The 23,701-nt window shown below is 44.9% G+C and overlaps 1 protein-coding gene across 1 annotated transcript in view; it reads right to left on the bottom strand.

Moving 5' to 3' along the window:
• Positions 1–2,491: 2,491 nt before the first annotated feature.
• The window catches only part of ITGAM (integrin subunit alpha M), a 36,882-nt gene continuing 15,672 nt past the window's right edge, over positions 2,492–23,701 (bottom strand). Inside the window, exons 11-30 of the mRNA XM_059898890.1 lie at positions 22,305–22,434; positions 21,893–22,035; positions 16,169–16,309; positions 15,871–16,080; positions 12,332–12,462; positions 11,635–11,798; positions 9,352–9,506; positions 9,124–9,255; positions 8,879–8,952; positions 8,505–8,646; positions 8,287–8,409; positions 7,184–7,263; positions 6,230–6,313; positions 5,806–5,881; positions 5,069–5,176; positions 4,786–4,869; positions 4,515–4,628; positions 4,328–4,429; positions 3,993–4,103; positions 2,492–3,546 (exon numbers count right to left, since the gene is read on the bottom strand). Coding sequence (XP_059754873.1) covers positions 3,475–3,546; positions 3,993–4,103; positions 4,328–4,429; positions 4,515–4,628; positions 4,786–4,869; positions 5,069–5,176; positions 5,806–5,881; positions 6,230–6,313; positions 7,184–7,263; positions 8,287–8,409; positions 8,505–8,646; positions 8,879–8,952; positions 9,124–9,255; positions 9,352–9,506; positions 11,635–11,798; positions 12,332–12,462; positions 15,871–16,080; positions 16,169–16,309; positions 21,893–22,035; positions 22,305–22,434 — 2,376 coding nt within the window. The 3' untranslated portion in view covers positions 2,492–3,474. The remainder of the gene's footprint in view (positions 3,547–3,992; positions 4,104–4,327; positions 4,430–4,514; positions 4,629–4,785; positions 4,870–5,068; positions 5,177–5,805; positions 5,882–6,229; positions 6,314–7,183; positions 7,264–8,286; positions 8,410–8,504; positions 8,647–8,878; positions 8,953–9,123; positions 9,256–9,351; positions 9,507–11,634; positions 11,799–12,331; positions 12,463–15,870; positions 16,081–16,168; positions 16,310–21,892; positions 22,036–22,304; positions 22,435–23,701) is intronic.

Here is a 23,701-nt window from a genome sequence, read left to right as displayed (position 1 = left end):
AAGAAAAAATGGTGCACCACAACATTCACACACCAGCTGGTGAAAAGATGGCAAGGAGAAAAGGAGCATACTCCTTCTCTCAAAGGACCTGACTCCAAAGTTGTTCACTCACTCTACTCACATCCCCTTCACCAGAATCTAGCTACATGGCCACACCTAGCCACAAAGGAAAATGAGAAATGTTCTTTCATTGTTTGGCTGTATTAGTTATCCATTGCATCATAACCAGCCACTCCAAAACACAGTGGGTTGAAACATCCACAATTTATGATTTCTCACAGTTCTGGGAAGTGACAATCTGGGCAGTTCTTTTGTTGGACTTGCCTGTGGCTGCAGTTGTTGGATGGTTGGACTGGGCTGGAAGGTCCAATATGGCCTCATGCATGCGGTTTTGCTGGCTGTCGGCTGGGGGCCTCAGTTGTCTCATTCTCCAATAGGCTAGCTGGGTCTCAGCACAGTGGTCTCAGGAGTCTGAGAGGTTGAGCACAGAAGCTGCAGTGCTTCTGACGGTCTAGGCCCAGGAACTTGCACAATAGCCCTTCTACCACATTCTATTGGTCAAAGCAAAGCACAAGAGCAACCCAGATTCCAGAGGGTAGAGAGGAAGACCCCACCACTTGATGGGAGCAGCAGCAATGTCACATTGCAAGGGAGTGGGATGCAGGGAGACACAATTCATCGAGGGTCATAACTATTAATATAACAATATAACAATCTTCCACGGTGTCCCAGATAAGAACCTATTACTAAGTAAGAAAAGAAGGGTGGAGACTGCAGAGATTTGTTTATTCTGAACCCCAAAAAGTAAAAACAAGGACAGACTTTCCTGGGTTTATCTGCTTCTCACCAGAGATCTATGGCCCTGTTTATTAGTAACTTTGTGATCATGCTAGGGTAATTTGTCACTAGAAATAATTTACTTTTTAACCTATCATAAAGCTCCTATCTGACTGAATTCAACACAAGTTTCCAGTGCAAAGAGGCCGATGTGGACTCTGAGCCTTGACTGCCCATCCAAGGACAGGTGCCTGCAGGTACAGAGGCCCTCTCCCTTCTGGGTCACTTAAGGACATCTGGAGATCTTGAGGTCTTTTGTCTTTCAACTTAAGGAAGAAGAAAATGGATTTTTAATGGATTTTGAAGTCAGAAGAAGAAATCATGTAGAACAATTTCAAGTGACATGTGTTGCAACACCCCCAAAGATACAAAGGGCCATTGTCTTATCAGTCATCCTTTGATGACATCTAATTGCACTTTGAATAAAACTCAAACTCCTCACTCTAGCTTACAGAGCACATATGCCCAAGCTCCTGCCCACTCTGCTAGCCCCACATGTGCTGCCCTCTGACTGGAAGACTCTTGCCCCTACTTGAGTCAGGGGTCGCCTCCCCTAGGACACTTCCCTCACCTGCCCTCCTTCCTATCACATCTGGAGCAGATGTCCATCTAAGCCATGATTTTCCTGTATCTCGATGAACTGCATGCAATTGCCATTTTTGTCAACAAATGTGTCAGCGATTTCATATGGTTCACCTGATATTATAACAGCTAAACAACAGCCACTCTCTCCCCACTACCTCCCTAGTGCCTGCTACAGGCCATTCCTCTGAGGCCGTCGGGACAGTAAAAGAGAAAAGCTTTGGAGCCAGACAGAAACAGGTTTGAATCCCAGCTCCATCTCCTCTTTATCTGTATGACCTCAGGCAATTGAGATGATCTCTCTAAGTCTCAGCTTCCTCATAAGTGAAATTCAGACATCAGTAAATAGCAAGAGATGGCCACTTAGCAGGACTGATGTGAGCATTAGGATGGGTGCTAAGGGCAGAGTCGTGGGTATTGCACTGGCAAAGGTTGGGAGATGGGCAGTGGGAGAACTCCCCAGAGGAGGGAGGGCTACCTAGAAACAGCTATCAAAACTTCATCTGTACTCACTCTTCATAGCAAGTGCTGTTGGTACCCTGCCTGGATCCCTGCGGGCCTTGCCAGGGGCTATGCTCACCTGGCAGACTTCCAACTGGCAGCATCTGTAGCCCTTTCTCTGGCCACCAGAGCCGCTCTGCCTACATTCAGGGCCGGCCAGAGGTGCCAGGGAATTAGCACTTCCTTCCCCACAAAGAGCAACCCTCAGCCAATAACTATGTGGAATTGGTGTATCCATACGCCAGCTCCTTCTCTGCTCGGGTGGGAAGTGTCAAGGTGTGTGTTCTACTTTGCGTCCCAGACCTCCCCGGTGGGGTTACACTCCAGGAGCTCATAATGGTCCCTCTGTTGATAATATATCCTTTACTGGCTGCCTTTCCCTCCCCAGCTCACGTCCCTCCCCCACTGATATTTCCTGGAGTCTCTCCTAAATAAGTTTCTTTCACTCAAATTCTTCTCTTGGGGTTGCTTCTGGCAGAATTCAGACTTCCAGGAATGTATCCTATAAATTATCTTACACATGTGCAAAAACGACATATATTCAATTTATTAATTCACCATTGTTTGTCATTGTGAGAATCTAGAAATAATATATCGGAGGGAGACAAGGACGTTAGGATCCACCCACACAGTGGAACATGGTGCACTATATAAAAGAATGAAAAAGTACTTTATGTCTTGATATAAAACAATGTCTGAGCCATATTAATGAAGAAAGCAAGATGCAGAACAGTATAAACAATGCATGCTGCCATTTGTGCACAAAAGCTTGTGTGTGTGTGTGTGTGTGTGTGTTTGCATATGCCTAGAATCTTTGTGAAGGAGACCCCCAAACGCATAACCTGGACTACCCTTTACAAGAGACCTAAATGGCTGGCAGACCAGGATGGAAGGGAAACTTCATCACACACCCTTGCGTGTCTTTTGATTTTGATACTACGGACCTGTTCATCCATTCAAAAAATAAAAATAGCATTAAAATAATAAAGTGAATACATAAAGGGAGGTGCACCATTGCACACTGGACACATCAGCTCTAGTGTGGAATGGGTTGGACAGGTTCCTGCTGGCTTGTCCAGGTAGGCTCAGGCCCAGCTGCATGGGCTCCTGCTGGCCTGCGGGCTCACACACAAAAGGAGGTCTCACTTCCTATAGCTGGGGGAGGATTTCTTGCACTTCCCTTTGTGTTCACCCACAAAAGCTGCCATCACTTCTGTCCCCGAGGAAGAACCAATGGCACCTCCACCCACACACAAGGAAGCCCAAGCAACTCCCTTCTGCCTGAGATTTGTGCGGAAGGCACTTGTCCTCATGCGAGAGAGATCTGAGCCACACACACAATTCACACTCGTGCACGCGCACGCACACACACACACACACACACACACAGGAATGGAAACCCAAGCAGGTTGCTCCTGAGTGAGACATCACCGCCCTGGTCTCCCAACAGATGTGTCCATCCAGCAGCCTGGGGACCCGCTCACTCTTCGGTCCGACCACATCCTGTTTGCTGCAGGGAAGGCCACTCAGCAAGGAGTGGGGAAGGAGCTGCTGTTACTGGGGGGAGGCAGTTTCAGGACCAGCTTCAGTTATCATGTCCTTGTACTGTCGTTTGAAGAAGCCAAGCTGTGGAGGCAGAGGCAGGGGAGTAAGGGCACCAAGGCCAGGAGGGCGAGTGAAGGCCATGCAGGCCAGGCTGGGAGACAGCGGGACCAAGAGATGCAAAGAATAACGTGGAGGAGTGCAGAATAGATCTGGGGAAAGTGGGACAGGGAGGGGGATGGCATCACTATTGAGAAAGAAAAGAGGGAAAGAAATCTAAAATATAATAATAAGTACTCTTTATATAGTGTTTACTCTGTACCAGAGACCATTCTAAGTGCTCTAGAGATACGAACCCAAAGACCTCCACAGAATGGGTATTTATAGTCTCATTTTACAGCTGAAGAAACTGAGGCTCTGTGAGCTGCCCGAGGCACAGCTGGGAGCTGAACCCAGGAAGGCGCTGCTGAGTGAGAAGCCGCTGGGGTGGGGGGAGGGGAGGGGCAGGAAGAGGGCCCCGGGGGAGTTACCTTGTACAGGCCGGCAGTGACCAGGGCCAGGAGCACCAGCCCCCCAACCGAGCTGCCCACGATCAGCGGGACAGGGTTATGTACTTCGTAAGGCTCCACCTTGGTCTCTGTCTGGAGCAGGGAGAGGGGGAGGGGGGGCATCAGGGGAGAAAGACTCTGGATTTCTGGGGGTTCCCCAGTCAGAACTTGTGTGCTCCCCAAACCCCATGACTAAATCCCCTGTGCCCCCTAACCCCAGCCCTCACTCCTCCTCCCCAGCCTCCTCTCTCTCTCTCTCCCACAAGCCCAGCCTCCTCTCCTGCCTCCAGCGGTCCCTCTGTGTCCGAGACAGATACCTGGGCCCTCACAAACGCGCCCTGTCCTGGGAGCAGGGCAAACTCCGAATCATCAAACAAGATCTCCGCAGTGCTCACAACCTGAAGGTGGTTATGCAAAGTCTGTGGGAGAGAGAGGATGGGAGCTGGACCCATTGGCCCTGGAGGATCTCATCTGTGCCCAGCCGAGCCTCAGGTACCCACCTACCTTGATATACCAGTCAAATGCGAGGTTGCCCTTGAGGGTGACCTTGAATTCTTCTTGGACGCCAAAGGACGGGATGTCACACTGAATTCTCTGGCAGACAGCGATGGAGCAGTTCTGGGGAAGGGAGGAGGGGAGAGAGGTGAGCAGGAAAGCTGGATGCAGGCCACATCCCATGCACTCAGCCGGCAGATGAGAGCCGGTACTGGGCCCAGGTGAGGGGGCAGTGCGGAGTCTGCGTGCAGCCCGAGGCTGAGGCTGGGCTTAGTCTCACCAGCAGTGGGGTCTTCTTAAGCTCCCCCAGGAAGTCAGAGCGACGAGGGTCACTCTTGTTGGTGTGGCATCTACTGGAGAGGTTCTGAGGAAAGAGGGACACTGTGAGGACGGATTGAAGCGAGGGCTCCTGGGTCCACCCTCCGGGAGGTGAGAAAACCGAGGTCCAAGAGAGGATCAGAAATGGCTCCAAAACCCAACAGAGGAAACAGAAGTGATTTTAGGAAAGACCAGGGCTGTGGAGAGAGGAGCTGGGCCCAATCCTCAGGCCCAGCTGTGCTTACCTGGGAGAAGGTGACGTGGAGCTGGTCCCACACAGTCACCTGGTTCAGCTGGATGGGGACCAAGAAGACCGCACTGATGGGGAGCTTCCTCCCTCCCAGGTTGTTGAACTGCGTGGAGGGGGGGGGCAGATATCAGGGTTCTGGCCTTTCTGCCCCCACCAGCAACTAGAATCAGGCTCCCCACTCCCGACAGCCCAGTACTGAATCAGGCCTCACAGACCCAAGCATCCTGCCTCTTGATGCTTTCTGAGAGACAGGAGAGCACAGGGGTTAAACACCCATTCCAGAACCAGACAGGCTGGTCGGAAGCAGTGGCTCTTCCACTCACTAGGGGTGAGACTGTGGGCATGTTCTGTTAGCCTCTCTGAGCCCCAGTTTCTTCGTCTATAAACTGGGGGAGACAACAGTACCTCTGTTACAGGGTCATTACGAAGATAAAATGAGTTAATACGTGTGTGTATACACATACGGATGCACGTGGTGGTGTGTGTGGATTCACAGCAAGCTTAGAACAGAGCTTGGCCCAAAGCAGGCACCTCATGCATGTTTCCCATCATATATTTTTTTGGCCACGTGGCATGCGGGATCCTAGTTCCCCGACCAAGGATCAAACCCGTGCCCACTGCATTGGAAGGCAAAGTCTTAACCACTGGACCACCAGGGAAGTCCCTCCTACCATTCTTTCTGTGTTCCCATCATCTCGATTTCCCTCCCCAGGCTCCTTCTCAGCTCCCCACCTGATACTGATGCTCTATAATGTGGCTGGTCTTCTCTGAGGCTGTGAAGTTGAGATATTTGGTCGAGACCTCAAGGCTGGTGGGAGAAAGAAGAAGGGGCAGGAGGTGACAGAACATCAGGGGAGTCCTGGGAGGGGTTCTTGGGCTAAGTGTGTAAAGGGGTGAACAGGCACGCAGGTAACGCAGCCCTGAGAGGGTGCGAGCGGGATGGTGTGCAGGGGCAGTGTGGGTGGGACCTGCAGCATGTGCCAGTTTGAGCCCCTCACACACACACGTACACGTGCACGTACAGACACACACGTGTGCACACATATCCTCAGACTCACTCACAGGCACACGTGCACAGACTCGTGCACACAGATACTCAATGCGCCATGTCCAGCCCAGTGGTGAAGGCAGAACTAAAAGCCCCAGCAGCCAGTACCTGGTGACCACCATGTAGACAGCGTATTTCACAGGCAGCTGCAGCTGGAATTCGGTTTTGTTGTTCCCAGGTATGTTGTTCTCACTGAAGGGAAACAGAGAGCTCTGGTCAGCTCTTGAGAATTGAGAATCAGCCTTTCCTTCTCCTTCTTCCTCTCCCTCACCCTCCATCACCAACCAACCACCAAGTCCTGTCCTCTCAGCATCTTAAACGCTGTCCTCTAAATCCAACAGAGGAAACAGAGATTGTAGGAAAGATCAGGGCTGCCCCTGTGTAGCCCAGGCCCATCCCTACTCACCAGGATGGATGCCTGCAGAAGGATGTCTTCTTCTCACTGGTCCCCTGAATTCAAAATGACTCCCACCCCAATCTCCCCCGCTCCTGGAGAGTGATCTTTCTAGCATGCAAAGGTGATCACGTCACTCCCAAGTTAAACTGCAAGTTCCCTAAGAGCACTCATCATGTCATTTCATGACACGGCCTATATCTAACCAACTCCTTCAATCCTGCCTCCTGTGCTCAAACTCAGCCTGACCTTTGCAGTCTCCGGGCTTTGCTTGGTCCACACTTCCTTCTCTCTGTCTTCATGCCCAGCCTCAATTCATGCCTTTGCTTGGCTAACTCACAGCCTGAATGTATAGTCTTCTCTGAACACCAATCTCCCAAGAAGACTGGACATCATTCATTTCATACTGTATCATAATCATCGGCTTTCCTGTCTGTCTTTGCCCCTAAATTATAACCTCTGTGAGGGCAAGAATCACAGCTGTCTTGTCCATCACTGTTCCACCAGCACAGGGGGCCATGCCTGGAACGTGGTGGGTGCTCAGTTGGTGTTTGTTGAGTAAACAAATGAACGGAAGGGAGAACCAGTGGGGAGAGGACAATGGTCCACCCTGAACAGGGGTGCCGGGGGCTGGGGCCTCAAAATGGAGGAGGCCAGGCATAGCGCACCTGGTCACATTGGCCTTGAGAAGTAGTTTGTTTCCAAAGAAAGCATCAGGGTTCACGTCAAATGTGATATTGAAGGTGATCTGGAGTTGGAGAAAGAAGAGACAGTGACAAGAGTAAGAGAGAAGGAACAACCCAAATGTCCATCAGCTGAAGAATGGGTAAATAAAATGGGGCACATCCGTACAACAGAATATTATTCAGCAGTAAAAAGAATCTGAGTATTAATACATCCTGCAACATGGATGATCCTTGAAAGCATGATGCTCAGTCAAAGAAGCAATCCTATTATATGATTCCATTTATATGAAATATCCAGAATAGGTGAATCTCAAGACAGCAAATAGAGTAGTGGTTGCCTAGGGCTGGGAGAGATGGGATGACACAGGCTGATGGCTAAGGGGAGCAGGGTCTTTTCTTGGGGTAATAAAATACACTAACATTGATCATGGTGATGGATGCACAACACTGTGAACATTGCAAAAGCCACTGGATTGTATACTTGAAGTGGGTGAATTGTGTGGTAGATGAATTTTATCTCAATGAAGCTGTTTTTCAAAAAAAAGAAACATCTACTTTTAAAAGAAAGAAGAGAATTCCCTGGCGGTCCATTGGTTAGGACTCCATGCATTTTCACTGCCGAGGGCGCAGGTTCAATATCTGGCCAGGAAACTAAGATCCCACAAGCCATGTAGTGCAGCAAAGAAGAAGAAGGAGGAGAAGGAGAAGGAGGAGAAGAAGTAGAAATAGCAGAAGAAGGAGGAGGAGAAGAAGGAGAAGAAGAAGGAGGAGAAGGGGAAGGAGAAGAGGAAGGAGAAGGAGGAGAAGAAGAAGAAGGAGAAGAAGAAGAAGGAGGAGAAGGAGAAGGGGAAGAAGAAGAGGAAGAAGAAGAAGAAGAAGAAGAAGAAGAAGAAGAAGAAGAAGAAGAAGAAGAAGAAGAAGAAGAAGAAGAAGAAGAGGGAAGAAGAAGAAGAAGAAGAGGAAGAAGAAGAAGAAGAAGAAAAAGGAAGAGGAGGAGGAAAGAAGAAGAAGAAGAAAAAGAAGAACTAGGGAAGAATTCAGAGGAAGACAAAGGAGAAAAAGGGAGGAGGAGCCAACAGCCTGACCTCTGAGTTCTCTAGGAAGATGGGGTGGTTTATGCTGCAGCTGGTGCTCTTCAAGGTCCCAGACCCTTCAGTGGAGACGTCAGACTCACAGATCAGGCGCCAGAACCGCTGTGAGCGCTGGTTCTGGAAGGCAAGGGAGGCAGAGGTGATGATGTCAAACACCAGCCATGGGGGCAGGGAACGCAAAGTCAGATGGAGCCTAAGAAGGGTTTGGCTACCTGGGCGCCTGACACCCTCCGATAGGACAAGCCAGATGGGTAGAAGAAGGTGACCTGTGTTCTGTAGGAGTCCTCGCCCTGGTTTCTCACAGTCAGCGTCACGTTTAAGTCCCGGGAACCACCCACCACCAGGGTGTCCAGGCTGTGGTGGGAACAAGCCATGCCATGAGATGCTGAGTGCTTTCCTGCAGCGGGTCTGCTCCGGCGGGAAGGAGGCACGGACACTCGGAGAGAGAAGACAGTGCACGAGGCAGCCACACAAACACACCTCTGAGGCAGCTGCTCTGCGCCAGGCTCCCCTGGGGGCCAGGAGAAGAACAGAGCAGCAGGTCATGGTGCAGGTCTGGGTGTAAAAATGAGGACAGGAAACTCACCTCATAAAACTGAAGGTGATGCTGAGGTCATCCTGGCAAATGCTGTCATTGCCACAATTCTTCTCAAAGGGAAACTGCCAAAACAGAGTATGAGAAAAATGAAAGGAAATCATGAAAAGAGGTGAAATGAAACAGTAAAATGAAATCTTGAAATAAAATTATGTGAAATGAAATAAAATGAGCTTCAACAACCTTGGCCTCTGGTCCCTTCCACACCCCTGCAGGACTCCAGCTCCCAGACTCACCGAGGCTGTGAAGAGTGTCGGAGCATCTACAGCCAGCACTGGCCGGAGGTTCCCAAAAGAGGACAAGGGCTTTCCCACCAGAGAGAAGTTGAGGCGCAGGGCAATGGGGGTCAGTGAGTCCTCTACACAATCCTGAGAGACAGTGGGGTTTTGGTGGTCTGCCCTCCTCAACATCCCAAGCCTGCCCCATGCTTGGAGGACCCAGGAGTATGGTCACCCTCTGCTCACCAGTAACTGGAGCTTCAGGGTCTCACATTTCTGACTCAGCCCCAACGTCACTATATGTCTGAGAGTTTTGTTCTTTGTCTCTTCAAAGATGGCCTGGGAATGTGGGCGACCTGGGTCCAGAGCCAGGTCATATGTGATGGTGCTCTGGGTATCTCCTGAAGGGACAGGGTAGAATGGTGGTGAGGAGCCTGGGTTTGGAGTCAGACTGGCAGCAGGTGGAGGCCCAGCTCCTCTGCTCTCCAGCTATCTGAATTTGGACATGTTAGCTGACCTCTCTGAGGGCCTCAATTCCTTATTTTTAAATTGAAGATATTGGACCTTCCCAATAGTGAAAACAAAATAGTGCCTACAGAGCATTTAGCATAGTGTCTGCCACACAGTAACTGCTCAATAAATAGTAGCTATTCTGTCACATACTGGAAAATTAAGTATATTTTTTCTGGCTGCTTTTAACTTTTATTCTGTCTTTGGCCTTCAGCAGTTTGTGCCTTGGGATGGTACAATGTCTAATGTTATCTTTCTTTGATTTGGTAGAGAATCTTTTTTTTTTTTTTTTTTTTGGCCACATGGCATATGGGATTTTAGTTCCCCAACCAGGGATCAAACCCACGCCCCCTGCATTGGAAGCAGGGAGTCTTAACCACCAGACGGCCAGGGAAGTTCCTAATTTGGTAGAGAATCTTGATGGTTTTCATCAATTTTAGAAAATTCTTTACCACCATTTCTTTTTTTTTTTTTAATTTTTATTTTATATTGGAGTATAGTTGATTAACAGTGTTGCGTTAGTTTCAGGTGCACAGCAAAGTGATTCAATTATACATATACATGTATCTATTCTTTTTCACATTCTTTTACCATTTAGGTTTAACTCTTGCTTCTTTCTTATTCTGTCTCTCTCTCTCCCTTCTTTTTGGAATTCCAATTACATGTTTATTAGATCTTTCACCATGTCCCATATGTCTCCTATGGTTTATTTTTCATCCTTTTTTCTCTCTGTGTGTTCAGCTGGATACTTGCAATTTACTTACCTTCCAGTTCACTAATTCTCTGTTCTACTTTTTTAAAATATAAGTATAGTTGATTTACAATATTGTGTTAGTTTCAGGTGTACAGCAAAGTGATTCAGTTATACATATATTTTTTCAGATTCTTTTCCATTATAGGTTATACAAGATATTGAATATAGTTCCCTGTGCTATACAGTAAATCCTTGCTGTTTATCTATTTTATATATAGTAGTATATATCTGTTTGTTCTGCTTCTAATCTACTATTAAATCTATCTATTGAATTCTCAATTTCATTCAGTGTATTTTTCAGGGCTAGTGTTTCCATTTAACTCTATTTCATGAATTCCAGGTTTTTTATGAAGTTCTCCATCATTTCCTATTTTTTCTCGAAGATATTAATTTTAGTTATCTTTTAAATTCTTATCTGATAATTCTAATTGCTGAATCACCTATGGGTCTATTTCTATTGTCTATTGTTTCTCTTGGTTTGCTGGTTTCAATGGACATTGTCCCAGTAGAAGGACCAAGGTGTTTTTTAAGGTCCCTCTCAAATCTCTGCTTCCCCAGCATGGGGAAGCTGCTAGATTTCTGTTCAACTCTTGAGCTCTCCAGTTGCTGTCTTCCACTGAGTTTCTAAGAGTATTGATCTGGACATGCATGGCTTAAAAGTCAGCCAATGACTTACAGGAAATTTCTATGTAGATTCTGGGACACCTTCTCTGTAATTCTCTAGTCTCCAAGACTTTGCTCTCAATTTCTAGCCATGCTGGCTGCCCCAAATTCTGACTGCTATCTCCTCAGTCCGGTAAGATTACTGCTAGAAACCAATTTTATCCCCTCCCCCTGTTTCTCTCTAGAACCATCATTACTCTTCCTCACCCTAAGCACAGTGCCACTCTTTGAGAATAGAGACAAGGAAGGAAGTCAAGTTAGTTGTGATAAAATGCATATCTGAATGCTTTGTGAGTTTGTGTTTAGCTTCATCAGCTCAACCTCCCCTTTAAACGAGTTATCTCTCAGTTTAAAAAAAAGACCTGGTTAGTTCACAGGGGCCCTTCATTCTCTGGAGAACTGAGAGTGTAAAGGAGTGCCACATGCTTACTTCTTTAGGGGTGTTTGCTGGGCCTCCCCACCCACCCCCCCAGCAGGGGAACCACTTGCTCACTCCACCCAAGCTTGAAGAAGGCTATCGGAGCCTGTGAGAACTTTACTCTGGGCCACCCATCCATGTCCCCAGTCGTTTAACCTCTTGAGACTTACTCACCCAGCCTCACCTTCTCCCAGCCTGTCCCGTGTGTTCTTGCGGACACGGAGGCAGACTCTGACCTCCCCAGCGATCTGGCCTTTCACCACCCGCTCACGACACTCATACACATCCCTTGCCACTTCCCTGGGTGTGAACTCCATGGTCGCCTCAATTTTCAGCACCGGCTGGGACCTGTGGGGGGACACCAGAGGGCCCTCAGGGGCCTTCGTACAGCAAAGCCACTCCTTAAAAAGAAGATACCTGGGAGACTTCCCTGGTGGTGCAGTGGTTGAGAATCTGGCTGCCAAGGCAGGGGACACGGGTTCGAGCCCTGGTCCGGGAAGATCCCACATGCCCGGGAGCAACTAAACCCATGCACCACAACTACTGAGCCTGTGCTCTAGAGCTCGTGAGCCACAACTACTGAGCTCACGTGCTACAACTACTGAAGTCTGCGTGCCTAGAGCCCACAAGCCACAACTACTGAGCCCGCATGCTGCAACTACTGAAACCCGCACGCCTAGAGCCCATGCTCCGCAACAAGAGAAGCCACCATGATGAGAAGCCCGCGCACCGCAATGAAGAGTAACCCCCGCTTGCCGCAACTAGAGAAAGCCCGAGCAACAACGAAGGCCTAATGCAGCCTAAATAAATATTTTTTTAATTATTAAAAATAAAAAGAAGTACATATGTTAAGAAAAAGAAGATACCTGGTGTGCTCTCACCTGAGCAGCAGCACGTGCCCCTGAGCCCCTACAGCCAGGTCCACCAGTCCATCCACTGTGAGGTCCTGGCCCCCGCTCAGTGACTGCCCAAAATACTGGAGCCTCGGAGAGAACTGGGAGCCTGTGATCCGCTGAGGGTAGAAAAGAGGAGGAGAGAACGGGGTGGGAAAGAATAGGGAAGAGTGTAACTCAGTCTCCTGGGATGACCCAAGGAGAGATTGTCTGGGCTCCACTCAAGTCATACCTCCCACACCTTCTCAAGGAATTAGGGTAACTATTAAGCTTTAGACCACAACCTTGAGATGATAGCCAAGTGTCCATCAATTACTGGGTTTTCCAGGGAAAACAAAAAGTTTCACAGGAAAGAAGTGATATAGTATACTATTTGACTCAGTTGAATCTCTTTTACATGGTCAGGAAAATGCAAACACTGAACATAGATCTAAGCAAAATTATCATATAAATTTAAGGAATGGGGGGGTGGGATGGGAGGCGTGTGAATATGTGGCAAAAGGGGCCTGAAAGAGAGCTCAGTCCTCACCTCCCATAGTGGGAAGTCAATGCGAAAACAAAAATCAAGAAGCAGCAAAATAATTGTGTCCTCGGGAAGTATGGAGAATCATTGAAAGAGCTGAAAGTGGTTTCCTCAGGGGAGGGAAAATGAAGAGGAAATCACAGTGTGGGTGTGGAAATTGTTGCTTTTCATAATAAGCTGTTAAGAACAATTTTACTCTTTAATCTATGTGCAAAAGTAACACTGAAAGGATAACAGCCAAATATATTAAGAAATTTTAAAAGTGATTTTGTCACGAACTTAATGCCACTGAAGTGTACACATAAAAGTGGTTAAGATGGTGAGTTTTAGGTCATGGATATTTTACTGCCATTTTTTTTAAGTGAATTTATCAACTAGAAAGAAGAATGAGGAAGTGTGGGATGTTGGAAATGTGCTATATCTTAATCTGGGTGGTGCTTACTCGAGTTCACAGATAGGAAAATTCATCACTTGAGATTTGTGTGTTTACTGCACGTACATTACACTGCAAATTTTTTTGAGAAAAAGTTAGCGTATTCCGTTGGAAGGATGCTTTGTTTTGAAATTATATAATATGGTAGTTGGGAGAGCCACAGCAGTTTTGCTCGTCTGCATACTGATCACCCTAGCCCCAGTCATAGGAAAAGAGCAAGTAAAAAATGCAAACAGTAGAGCAATAGTATTGCACGACCCTTTTTGCATTTGTTTTTTAATTCCAAAGTCTGTGGGGTGGGAGTGGGTGTATGGGGGTTGTGGGTGGGTGAGAGCAGGTATGTAGGTGTGGGTGAGGGTGGGTGAGTGTGTGGACCCTCCCCTTACCTTGTTTTCCTTTCCAGGTGCAGATAAGGGGAGGGTGTTAAGACTTTCACTGTTGGTTTTTTTCTTCTTTTTTTCTTATTATTTTACAAACCCTTGTGTGGAGGGCTGACTTTCAATAGATCGCAGCAAGGGAGCTGCTCTGCTACATACGAAACCCCGACCCAGAAGCAGGTTGTCTACGAATGGTTTAGCACCAGGTTCCCCACGAACGTGCGGTGCGTGACGGGCGAGGGGGCGGCCGCCTTTCCAGCAGCACCCCGTGTCCCAGGACGAAGGGCTCTCCGCACCGGACCCCGGTCCCAACGCGCGGCGGGGATGGCGGGGGGGGGGACCGGCTATCCGAGGCCAACCGAGGCTTCCGCGGCGCTGCCGCATCGTTCCGCCTGGGCGGGATGCTGACTTAGAGGCGTTCAGTCATAATCCCACAGATGGTAGCTTCGCCCCGTTGGCTCCTCAGCCAAGCACATACACCAAATGTCTGAACCTGCGGTACTGTTTACTTTAGATTTTTTAATTTGTACAAGCATGTAAAGCTTTTGTAATAAAAGTGAAGTAAAACCAGAGCCTTCAAATCCCATTTACACAGAGAAACAACAGGTGCCAATGAAAAGAGGCATATTATAATATTCACACAATTGTGGAAAGAGGCTCCGTGACACAGAGGGAAGAATGTAAGGCAGTAGTGCTTAGCCCGGGCTGCAACTCCAGAGCGTGTGAAAAATACTAGGGCCTATGTAGTGTACTATTCCATACACTAGAATGGGCAAAACTCATCTGTAGTGGAAAATAATTGGAACGGTAGCTTCCTCTGGGAGGGAATGGGGTCAGAAATTGACTGGATGGGGGCGGGAGGGAACTTTCTAGAGTGACGATTATGTTCAGCATCTTGATAGGATTGTGGATTATATTTTTCAAAATTCTTTGACTGGCTAAAGATTTGTGCTTTTCCTGTCTGTACATTTGATCTTAAAAATAACAGTAAGCATATTTGAATATTTTGAATTCTAGTTGATGATATACACGCTGAGGTATTTAGGGGCGAAGTTGGACTGGTGTTGCAAATTACTTTGAATTGCACTAGAAAAAGTAACGATGAACTTGATGGACAGGTAGAAAAAGGATGGAGATGTGATAAAGTAAATCTAGTAAAATATTCATCGTAGATTTTAGCTCATAAATACACAGATGTCCACTGGACAAGTCTTTCGACTTTGCAGTTAACTTTGAAATTTTTCTAAATACAATGTTGAAAAGACTCTACTGATGCCTGGGGCCCTGACCCCAGACCAATTAAATCAGAACCCCTACTGGCAGGGCCCAGGCACCTGTTTTTTAAGACCTTCAGGTGATTTGGATGTGTGGGTAGGGTTGAACCTCTAGGGTGAGGGATTTGGCAGGAGTGATGAGGAGACAGAGAAAAGACAGAAGAAAAATGTGAGGCTGGAAAAAAAAACAGAGACCAGAAGCCAGCAGACTGGATGGCCTCGGCGGGCTGTGATGGGAGACTGCCAGACCGTGGGGGTCCCTCCAGACAGTGGGCTTCATCCAGCAGGAAACAGGGAGCCAGTTTAGAGAGGAAACCAGTTGTGGTGACCCGCATTTCAAGTGACCAACCATCAGGATCAGCTACATAATTTGCAGGACCCAGTGGGGAGAAAAAAATGTAGGACTCCTTGTTCAAAAGTTGTTAAGAGTTTCAAGATGGCCAGAGCAGAGCCTTAATCTAAGCACAGCGCCGTTCTGAGACAGGAGCCCCGTGTAACTGCACAAGTCACAAGCCCATGAAGCATGCAGTCCTGGAAGGGTGACCAACCATAGGCCTTCCTGAGCTGTGAGACTTTCAGTGCTAAAACCGAGACAGATCTGGGCAAACCGGGTCTGCTGGTCATCTTACCAAGACTGAGATTCGGAGGAAAGGAATGTCTACATCCTAACACTTCCACCTCAGCGTTCATCACCTCTGAGCCTTCATCTTCTCGTCTGTAAAGTGGGAGTGATGATGGCCCTGTGCACCTCCTCTAGTTGTGGTAAGAATGAATCTTTTCTGTGAAGTATGTGTTATTTTTGAAGCTTCCGAAAAGGACTACTGGGAGAACTGATCTGGCAGCTGTCGGAATATTGAATTAGAAAGGGACAGATTGGCAAAGAGGCTACAGTTATAACAAAAATAGTGACCGGGCCTCACCTGGCTGTGGGCGGGGCTGATGCCCAGTCCCGAGGTTCCGTGAAACAGGTAGACAGCACCCCGGTTCTCCTGCTCTCCCGGGGCCCCGATGGCCACGTCCGTCAGCCTGTCCCCGTTCACATCCCCCAGCACCGTCAGAGCTGCCCCAAAGCGGGCCCAGAGGTGGCCTTGCTCCCCTCGCAGGACAGCACCACACTGCCACTTAGCCCTCTGCAGAACAAAAACAGTGTCAGGGCTCACCCCAGGCGACCCCTCCACACCCAGACCCCACCCAGCCCGGGTCTCATCAGCCACTCACCCCCCGGGGAAAGGGGCACACGGACACCTGCCCCCCCCGGCTCTGCTCATAGTAATGGGGGGCCCCGATGAGGACCAGGTCGGAGCTGCCATCTCTGTTCACGTCCACGGAGCTGAGGGAGGCCCCGAAGTAGGAGCCGATCTGAAAGAGATAAGGCCAAGATCACATACCTCTTTCCACCTAAAGCAGAGCACGGGGATTTTTCTCCCTGTGAAGAAAAATCATGCCTGCTGAGGAAAGCCCTTTGGAGCGGATGTGGTCCTCTCTCTGTTTCATGATCAATCCTTGTTTGAATGTACTACCAGTTAGAGGAGTATATGGTAGAGTTGACAGGTAGTGAGGATCTACCCCAAATGGTGTTCCAGGGAGATGATTAAGGTAGCGAAGAAGTTGGATTTGAAAATACAGACAGAAAAGCCTGGAAGACCAGACAGGATATCCTTTCAATATATTGCAAGTCTTTAGGGAGGTAAGTCAAATTTGGCAGTCTGGCTAACAAGGAATCAACTGGCTTAGATGAAAAACAACTATTGCCACAGGAATTTTTTTGCATGATATTGAGAAATAATGTCTACCTTTTAAAAGAATCTTAAAAGTATGTTCAAAAAAACACCAAAATATGTTCAATGTAAATAGGTAGAATTCATCCATAGGAATCATCCATTTAGTCATTCTTTCATTCAACAAACAAGGGTTTTCTATTTGCTAAGCGTGAGGCTGGGTAGTGGAGACAGTGCCTTCCAAGGCTCTAGGTGCAGCAGGGTGGAATGGAGGGGAATAGTAACAGATAAAAGGGAGATGTATATGGAAATTTCAAGCTTCTGGGGCAAGTCCTAGGGAGGAAAGTGCAGAGGACGTCAAGACATGACTCACTACAGTCTGATTTCTGCCCCACACACCACTGAGGGAGGCCTCCCAATGGTCCAGTAAAGGCATTTAAGCTTCATCCTAAAGTCAACAGGATTTTTTTGTTTTTAGGTCAAGTTTATTAGGGTATAATTTCCATACAAAAAAAATCAGACTTTTTAGTTTAGTTTTATGAGTTTTGACAAATACATAAATTCATGTAACTGCCACGATGGTCAAGATTCAGAACACTTTCATCACCCCCAAAATATTCCCTTATGCTGTAATCAACCTCTTCCCTCAGTCACCAGCCCCTGACAACCACTGATCTGTTTTTGTCCCTATAGTTTTGCCTTTTCCAGAATGTTATATAAATGGAACCATACAGTATGTAGCCTTTTGGGTCTGGCTTCTTTCAACTAGAGTAAGCATTTAGGATTCATCCAAGTTTTTGCGTGTATCAGTAATCCGTTCCCTTTTATTTCTGACTAGTATTCCATTGTATGGATGTACCACAGTTTGTTTATCCATTCCCCAGTTGAGGGATATTCAGGTTGTTTCTAACTTTTGGCAGTTACGAATAGAGCTACTAGAAACATTCATATACAGGTTTTCCAGTGAACGTCTATTTTTATTTCTCCTGGGTAAATATCTGAGTGTTATGGCAACTGCATAGTGAACTTTGTAAGATACTGAAAACTGTTTTCCAAAGCAGCCGTGCCATTTTCCATTCCAACAGCAATGTCTGAGAGTTTTAGTTGCTACACATCCTTGCCAGGACTTGATACTGCCAATTTACTTCCTTTTTTATGTTAACCATACTAATCGGTGTGCAGTTGTATCTCATTGTGGTTTTATTTTGCATTTCCGTAATGATTTAATGACATGGGACATGTTTTCATGTGCTTATTTGCCATTTACATATCTTCTTTGGTGAAGTGTCTGTTCAAATACTCTGCTTATTTTTGAATTGGATTGTTTGACTTCTTATTCTTGAGTTTTGAAATCCTTTATATATTCTGGATTAAGTCCTTTGTCAGATATGTAATTTTTTAAAAAAGAAGTAAAATTTGTGAATATTTTCTCCCAGTCTGTAGCTTATCTGTTCATTCTCTTAATGAAGAGAGCAAAACTTTCCATTTTGTTGAAATCTTAGTTATCAATTTTTTCTTTATGGACCATGCTTTTAGTGTTATATCTAAGAATTCTTTGCCTAACACAAGGTCACAAAAATTTTATCCTATGTTTTCTCCCACAAGTATAGTAGTTTTAGATTTTACATTTAGCTCTATGATCGATTTAAATTAATCTTAACATGGTTGAATTGACAAGATATGGGTAAGGATTTTGTTTTGTTTTGTTACCATGGATGTTCAATTGTTCCAGCACCATTGAACTCGCCATTGAATTGTCTTTGTGCCTTTATTGAAAATCAATGTGTCAGGCTTATACTTCAGGCCTATTCTGTTCCACTGATCTTCATGTCTATCCTTTTGTCAATGCCACGCTGTCCTGCTTACTGTAACTTTATAGAAAGCCTAAAAATCACATAGTGTATGAATCTTCCACTAAATACCTAATGGTATTTACCTAAGATCCTTTTCAAAACTGTTTTGGATATTTTACTTTCTTTGATTTTCCATATAAATCTTAGAATTAGCTTGTCAATTCTACAAAATAAAATAGGATTTTGATTGGCATTGTGTTGAGACTATAGATCGACTTGAGGAAAAATGACATCTTAACAATTTTGAGTTTTCCAGTCCATGAACACAGTATATTTCTCCATTTATTTAGGGCTTTGATTTCTCTCATTAGTGTTTTGTAGTTTTCAGTACAAAGATGTTGTACACATTTTGTTAGATTTATACCTAAGTATTTAATGGTCTTTGGTGCTATTGTATTAATAAATGGTCCTTTTTCTTTAAATTTAAATTTCCAAATGTTCATTGTTAGTATAGAAATACAACTGATTTTTACATATTGATCTTGTATCCTGAGAACTCACTGAAATAACTTATATAGCTTTTTTGTAGATTCTTTGGGATTTTCCATGCAAACAATCATGTCATCCCCAAATAGAGACAGCTTTATTTTTTCCTTTCCACTCCGCATGCTCTTTTTTCTTTTCTCTTCTTGTCTTATTGCACCAGCTACCTCTTCCAGTATGATGTTGTATAGGAGTGGTAAGAGTGGATATTCCTGCCTTGTTTCCAATTTTAGGAGAAAAACATTCTCTTTTACTTTAAAATATGATGCTAGCTGTAGATTTTTTTGTAAATGTTCTTTCTCAGGTTGAGGAAGTTCCCTTTAATTCTTAGTTTGCTGAGAAGAAAACATCATGAAAGAATGTATTTTGTCAAATTCTTTCTCTGTATCTGTTAAGATTATTACGTTTTTCTTCTCTAGTCTGTTGTTATGGTGAATTACATTGAGTTATTTTTCAGAATGGCTCTTTTAAATTGAAATAAAATTTACATTCCACAAAATTCATCATTTTAAAGTATAAAATTTAGTGGGTTCTAGTATATTCACAACGTTATGTAACCATCACCACTAATTCCAAAACATTTCCATCACCCCAGAAAGAAGCCCTGTAACTGTTAGAAGTCACTCCCAATCCACCCCCCACCATACCCTGGCAACCACTAATCTACTTTCTTTTTTTTTTTTTTTAATTTATTTATTTATTTATTTATGGCTGCGTTGGGTCTTCGTTGCTGTGCGCGGGTTCTCATTGCGGTGGCTTCTGTTGTTGCGGAGCACGGGCTCTAGGCGCGCAGGCTTCAGTAGCTGTGGCTCGAAGCCTCTAGGGCACAGGCTCAGTAGTTGTGGCACACGGGCTTAGTTGCTCCGTGGCATGTGGGATCCTCCCAGACCAGGGCTCAAACCCGTGTCTCCTTCATTGGCAGGCAGATGCCTAACCACTGTGCCACCAGGGAAGCCCTAATCTACTTTCTGACTGTGGGTTTGTCTACTCTAGACGTTTCAGATGAATTAAATCATATAATATGTGTCCTTTTGTGACTGGCTATTTTCATGTAGCATAAATTTTTCAAGGTTTATCCATGTTGTAGCGTGTATCAACACTTCACTCTTTTTATGGCTAAATAGTATTCCACTGTATGGATATACCCCATTTTGTTTATCTATTCATAAGTTAATGAACATTTAGGTTCTTTCTACCTTTTGACTATTATGAATAATGCTGCTATGAACATCCACGTATAAGTTTTTGTTTGAACAACTATTTTCATTCTGGAAAAGGGTATATACCTAGGAGTGAAATTTCTGAGTCATATGATAAATCTATATTTAACTTTTTGAGGAACTGTCAAATTGTGTTCCATAAGGGCTGTATTATTTTACATTCCCACCAGCAATGCATGAGGGTTCTAATTTCTCCACATCCTCACCCACATGTGTTATTTTTCATTTTTTTCTTTAAATAGCCATTCTAATGGTATCTCTATTGTGGTTTTGACTTGTATTTCCCAAATGACGAATAAAGTTGAACATCTTTTCATGTGCTTATTGGTCATTTTTATGTCTTATCTGGAGAAATATCTATTCAAATCCTTTGCCCATTTTTACGTGAGGTTGGCCTTTTATTGTTGAATTGTAAAAGTTCGTTATATATTCTAAATACTAGACCTTTATCAGATATATGATTTGTAAATAGTTTCTCCCATTCTTTTCATTTTCTTGATAGTGTCCTTTGCTGCTCAAAAGTTTTTAATTTAATGAAGTCCAACTAATCTATTTTATCTTTGATTGCTTGTGCTTGTAGTGTCATATCTAAACAATCGTTGCCAAATCTAAAGTTACAAAAATTCACCTATGAATCCCTCTAAGAGACTTATAGCTTTAGTTCTTACATTTAGGTCTTTGATCTATTTTGAATTAATTTTTGCATATTGTGAGGTAAGGGTCCAAATTTATTCTTTTGCCTGTGGACATCCAGTTGACCCAGCACCTTTTTTGAAAATCAATTGACCATAGATGTATGGGTTTATTTGTGGACTCTCAGTTCTATTCCACTGGTCTATCCTTATGCTGGTACCACCCTGTCTTGATTACTGTAACTTTGTAGTAAGTTTCAAAATTGGGAAGTGTGAATCCTCCAACTTAGTTCTTCTTAGTTCTTCTTTTTCAAGATTATTTTGGCTATTCTGGGTCTCTTGCATTGTCATATGAACTTTAGAATCAGCTTGCCCATTTCTGCAACATTGTTGAACAAGCCCCGCATCATTCCTGGGATAAACCGCAATTGGTCATGATGTGCTATCCTTTTTATAGATTGCTGGATTCTGTTTGCTGATACTTTTTTGAGGATTTTAAAAAACAGCTTTTGCAGGGGTGATATTCAAAATATTGAACTCCTGGGACTTCTCAGGCACCAACCATGGGCTTAGCTGGAGTGGGTCCTAGAGGTGCCCTGAGGTTCCCTGTCTGACTTCATAGTTGCTGGATCATGGGGAAGTTCAAAGAGTATTGGGGGAGGGGCCAGAGTGAATGGCAGGTGCAGGGGGGAAGGATGTCTCAAGGAAACAGCTATTTATTGACAGATATAGAATTATTTCAATATTTTAATAACTAATATGGCTATACTGGTTATGGACTGGTCAAATGCCAGCTTTGTGTACAGGTAGACTTGTAGAGAGCTCTGTACAGGTCAAGTGTTGTTATTTACCATTATTAGAAAAGTGAGGACACAACATTCTCAAATGCAAAGTTGGTCCCATGACTCTCCAGCTTAAAGCCCTCTGCTTTACAAAACTCTGTCACACTTGGGATCTGATGATGCCCATCCCAGAAGCCCTCAGCCCCCAGGGTGCCTCTGTTGGCACATCCATGCCCCACACACTCTGCACTCACCTGGGTGCCCTTGATTTCAGCGTTTTTCTCCCAAGCACCTGCATTCTTTTTGAATATCACCACCAGGCCGATGTGCTGATATCGAGGCGCCCCCAGAAGCAGGCTTTGCACCCGGTTCCGCAAGATGACTTCAGCAGCATAACCTGAAGATAATGAACTAAGAGGAAAACACTGCCCCCTCCAACAGGACTATCCCTTGAGCAGGGGCAGTGGGGCAGCCCCATGCTTGGGAGCTTGGGGTAATTGGACCCTGCACTATATTCCTCTTCGTTAACATAATTAAAATGAAGCTTTGAAATTTCTGTCTTTAAACCTATCCCTAGAGCTTATGAAAGATCCAAGGACATCTAAACTAGTTGAGTTATGCCATATCCTGACCCCTTCTTAAAGTAACCCTGCCCTCTCTACTTACCCAAGTAAGCATCATTCATGTCTGAATCTACCCTGGTTGTGTTGATGAAGGTGACTTTATCCTTTGACGTATGCAGAAAGGCTCCGCCAGCCCAGTCAAAGCTCCCCACAGCGCCCAACAAGGGACCATCCTGGGCAAGAAGGTAGAACAGGATTGAGAAATCTAGAGCTTCAGCGTTATCCCTATCAAAAATCCCAATGGCATTTTTTCACCGAAATAGAACAAACAATCCTAAAATTTGTATGGAACCACAAAAGACCCCAAATAATCAAAGCAATTTTGAGAAAGAACAAAGCTGGAGGCATCGCACTTCCTGGTTTCAAACTATATTGCAAAACTATAGTTATCAAAACAGTATGGTATTGGCATAAAAACAGACATGTAGATCGATGGAACAGAACAGAGACCCCTGAAATAAACCCATGCATATATGGTAAATCAATATACAACAAAGGAGAGAATAATATACGATGGCAAAAGGACAGTCTCTTCAATAAATGGTGTTGGGAAAATTAGACAGCCACATGCAAAAGAATGAAACTGGACCACTATCTTACACTAGTCACAAAAATCAATTCAAAATGGATTAAAGACTTGAACATAAGACATGAAACCATAAAACTCCAAGAAGAAAACATAGGTAGTAATCTCCTTGACATTTGTCTTGGCGATGAGTTTTTAGATTTAACACCAAAAACAAAATAAGCAGTGGGACTACATCAACTAAAAAGCTTCTACATAGCAAAGGAAATCATCAACAAAATGAAAAGGTAACCTACAGAGCAGGAGAAAATATTTGCAAATCATATATCCAATAAGGGGTTAATATCCAAAATATATAAAGAACTCATACAACTCAAAAGTTTGTTTTAAAACCTGATTTTTAAATGGGCAGAGGGTCCGAAAAGACATTTTTCCAAAGAAGACACACAGATGGCCAAGAGGTGCATGAAAAAAGTGCTCAACATCACTAATCATCAAGGAAATGCAAATCAAAACCACGATGAGGTATCACCTCACACCTGTTAGATGCCTGGCATCATAAGAGAAGAAATAAGTGTTGTTAAGGATGTGTAGAAAAGGGAACCCTTGTACACTGTTGGTGGAAATGTAATTGGTGAAGCCACTATGGAAAAGAGTATGGGGGTTCCTCAATACTTTAAAAATAAAACTACAGTATGATCCAGCAATTACACTTCTGGATAAATATCCAAAAGAAATGAAAACACTAGCTTGAAAAGCTAGTGCAACCCCATGCAACCCCATGCAACCCCATGATCATTGCAGCATTTTTTACAATAGCCAAGACATGGAGGCAACCTAAGTGTTCATGAACGGATGAACAAATAAAGAAAATGTAGTGTATATGTACACAATGGAATATTATTCAGCCATTA

The sequence above is a fragment of the Balaenoptera ricei genome, chromosome 15, assembly GCF_028023285.1.
Source record: "Balaenoptera ricei isolate mBalRic1 chromosome 15, mBalRic1.hap2, whole genome shotgun sequence".
NCBI classification, from domain to species: Eukaryota; Metazoa; Chordata; class Mammalia; order Artiodactyla; family Balaenopteridae; genus Balaenoptera; species Balaenoptera ricei.
The sequence above is the reverse complement of the archived record's forward strand: the minus strand, read 5'-3'. Positions and strand labels throughout refer to the sequence as shown.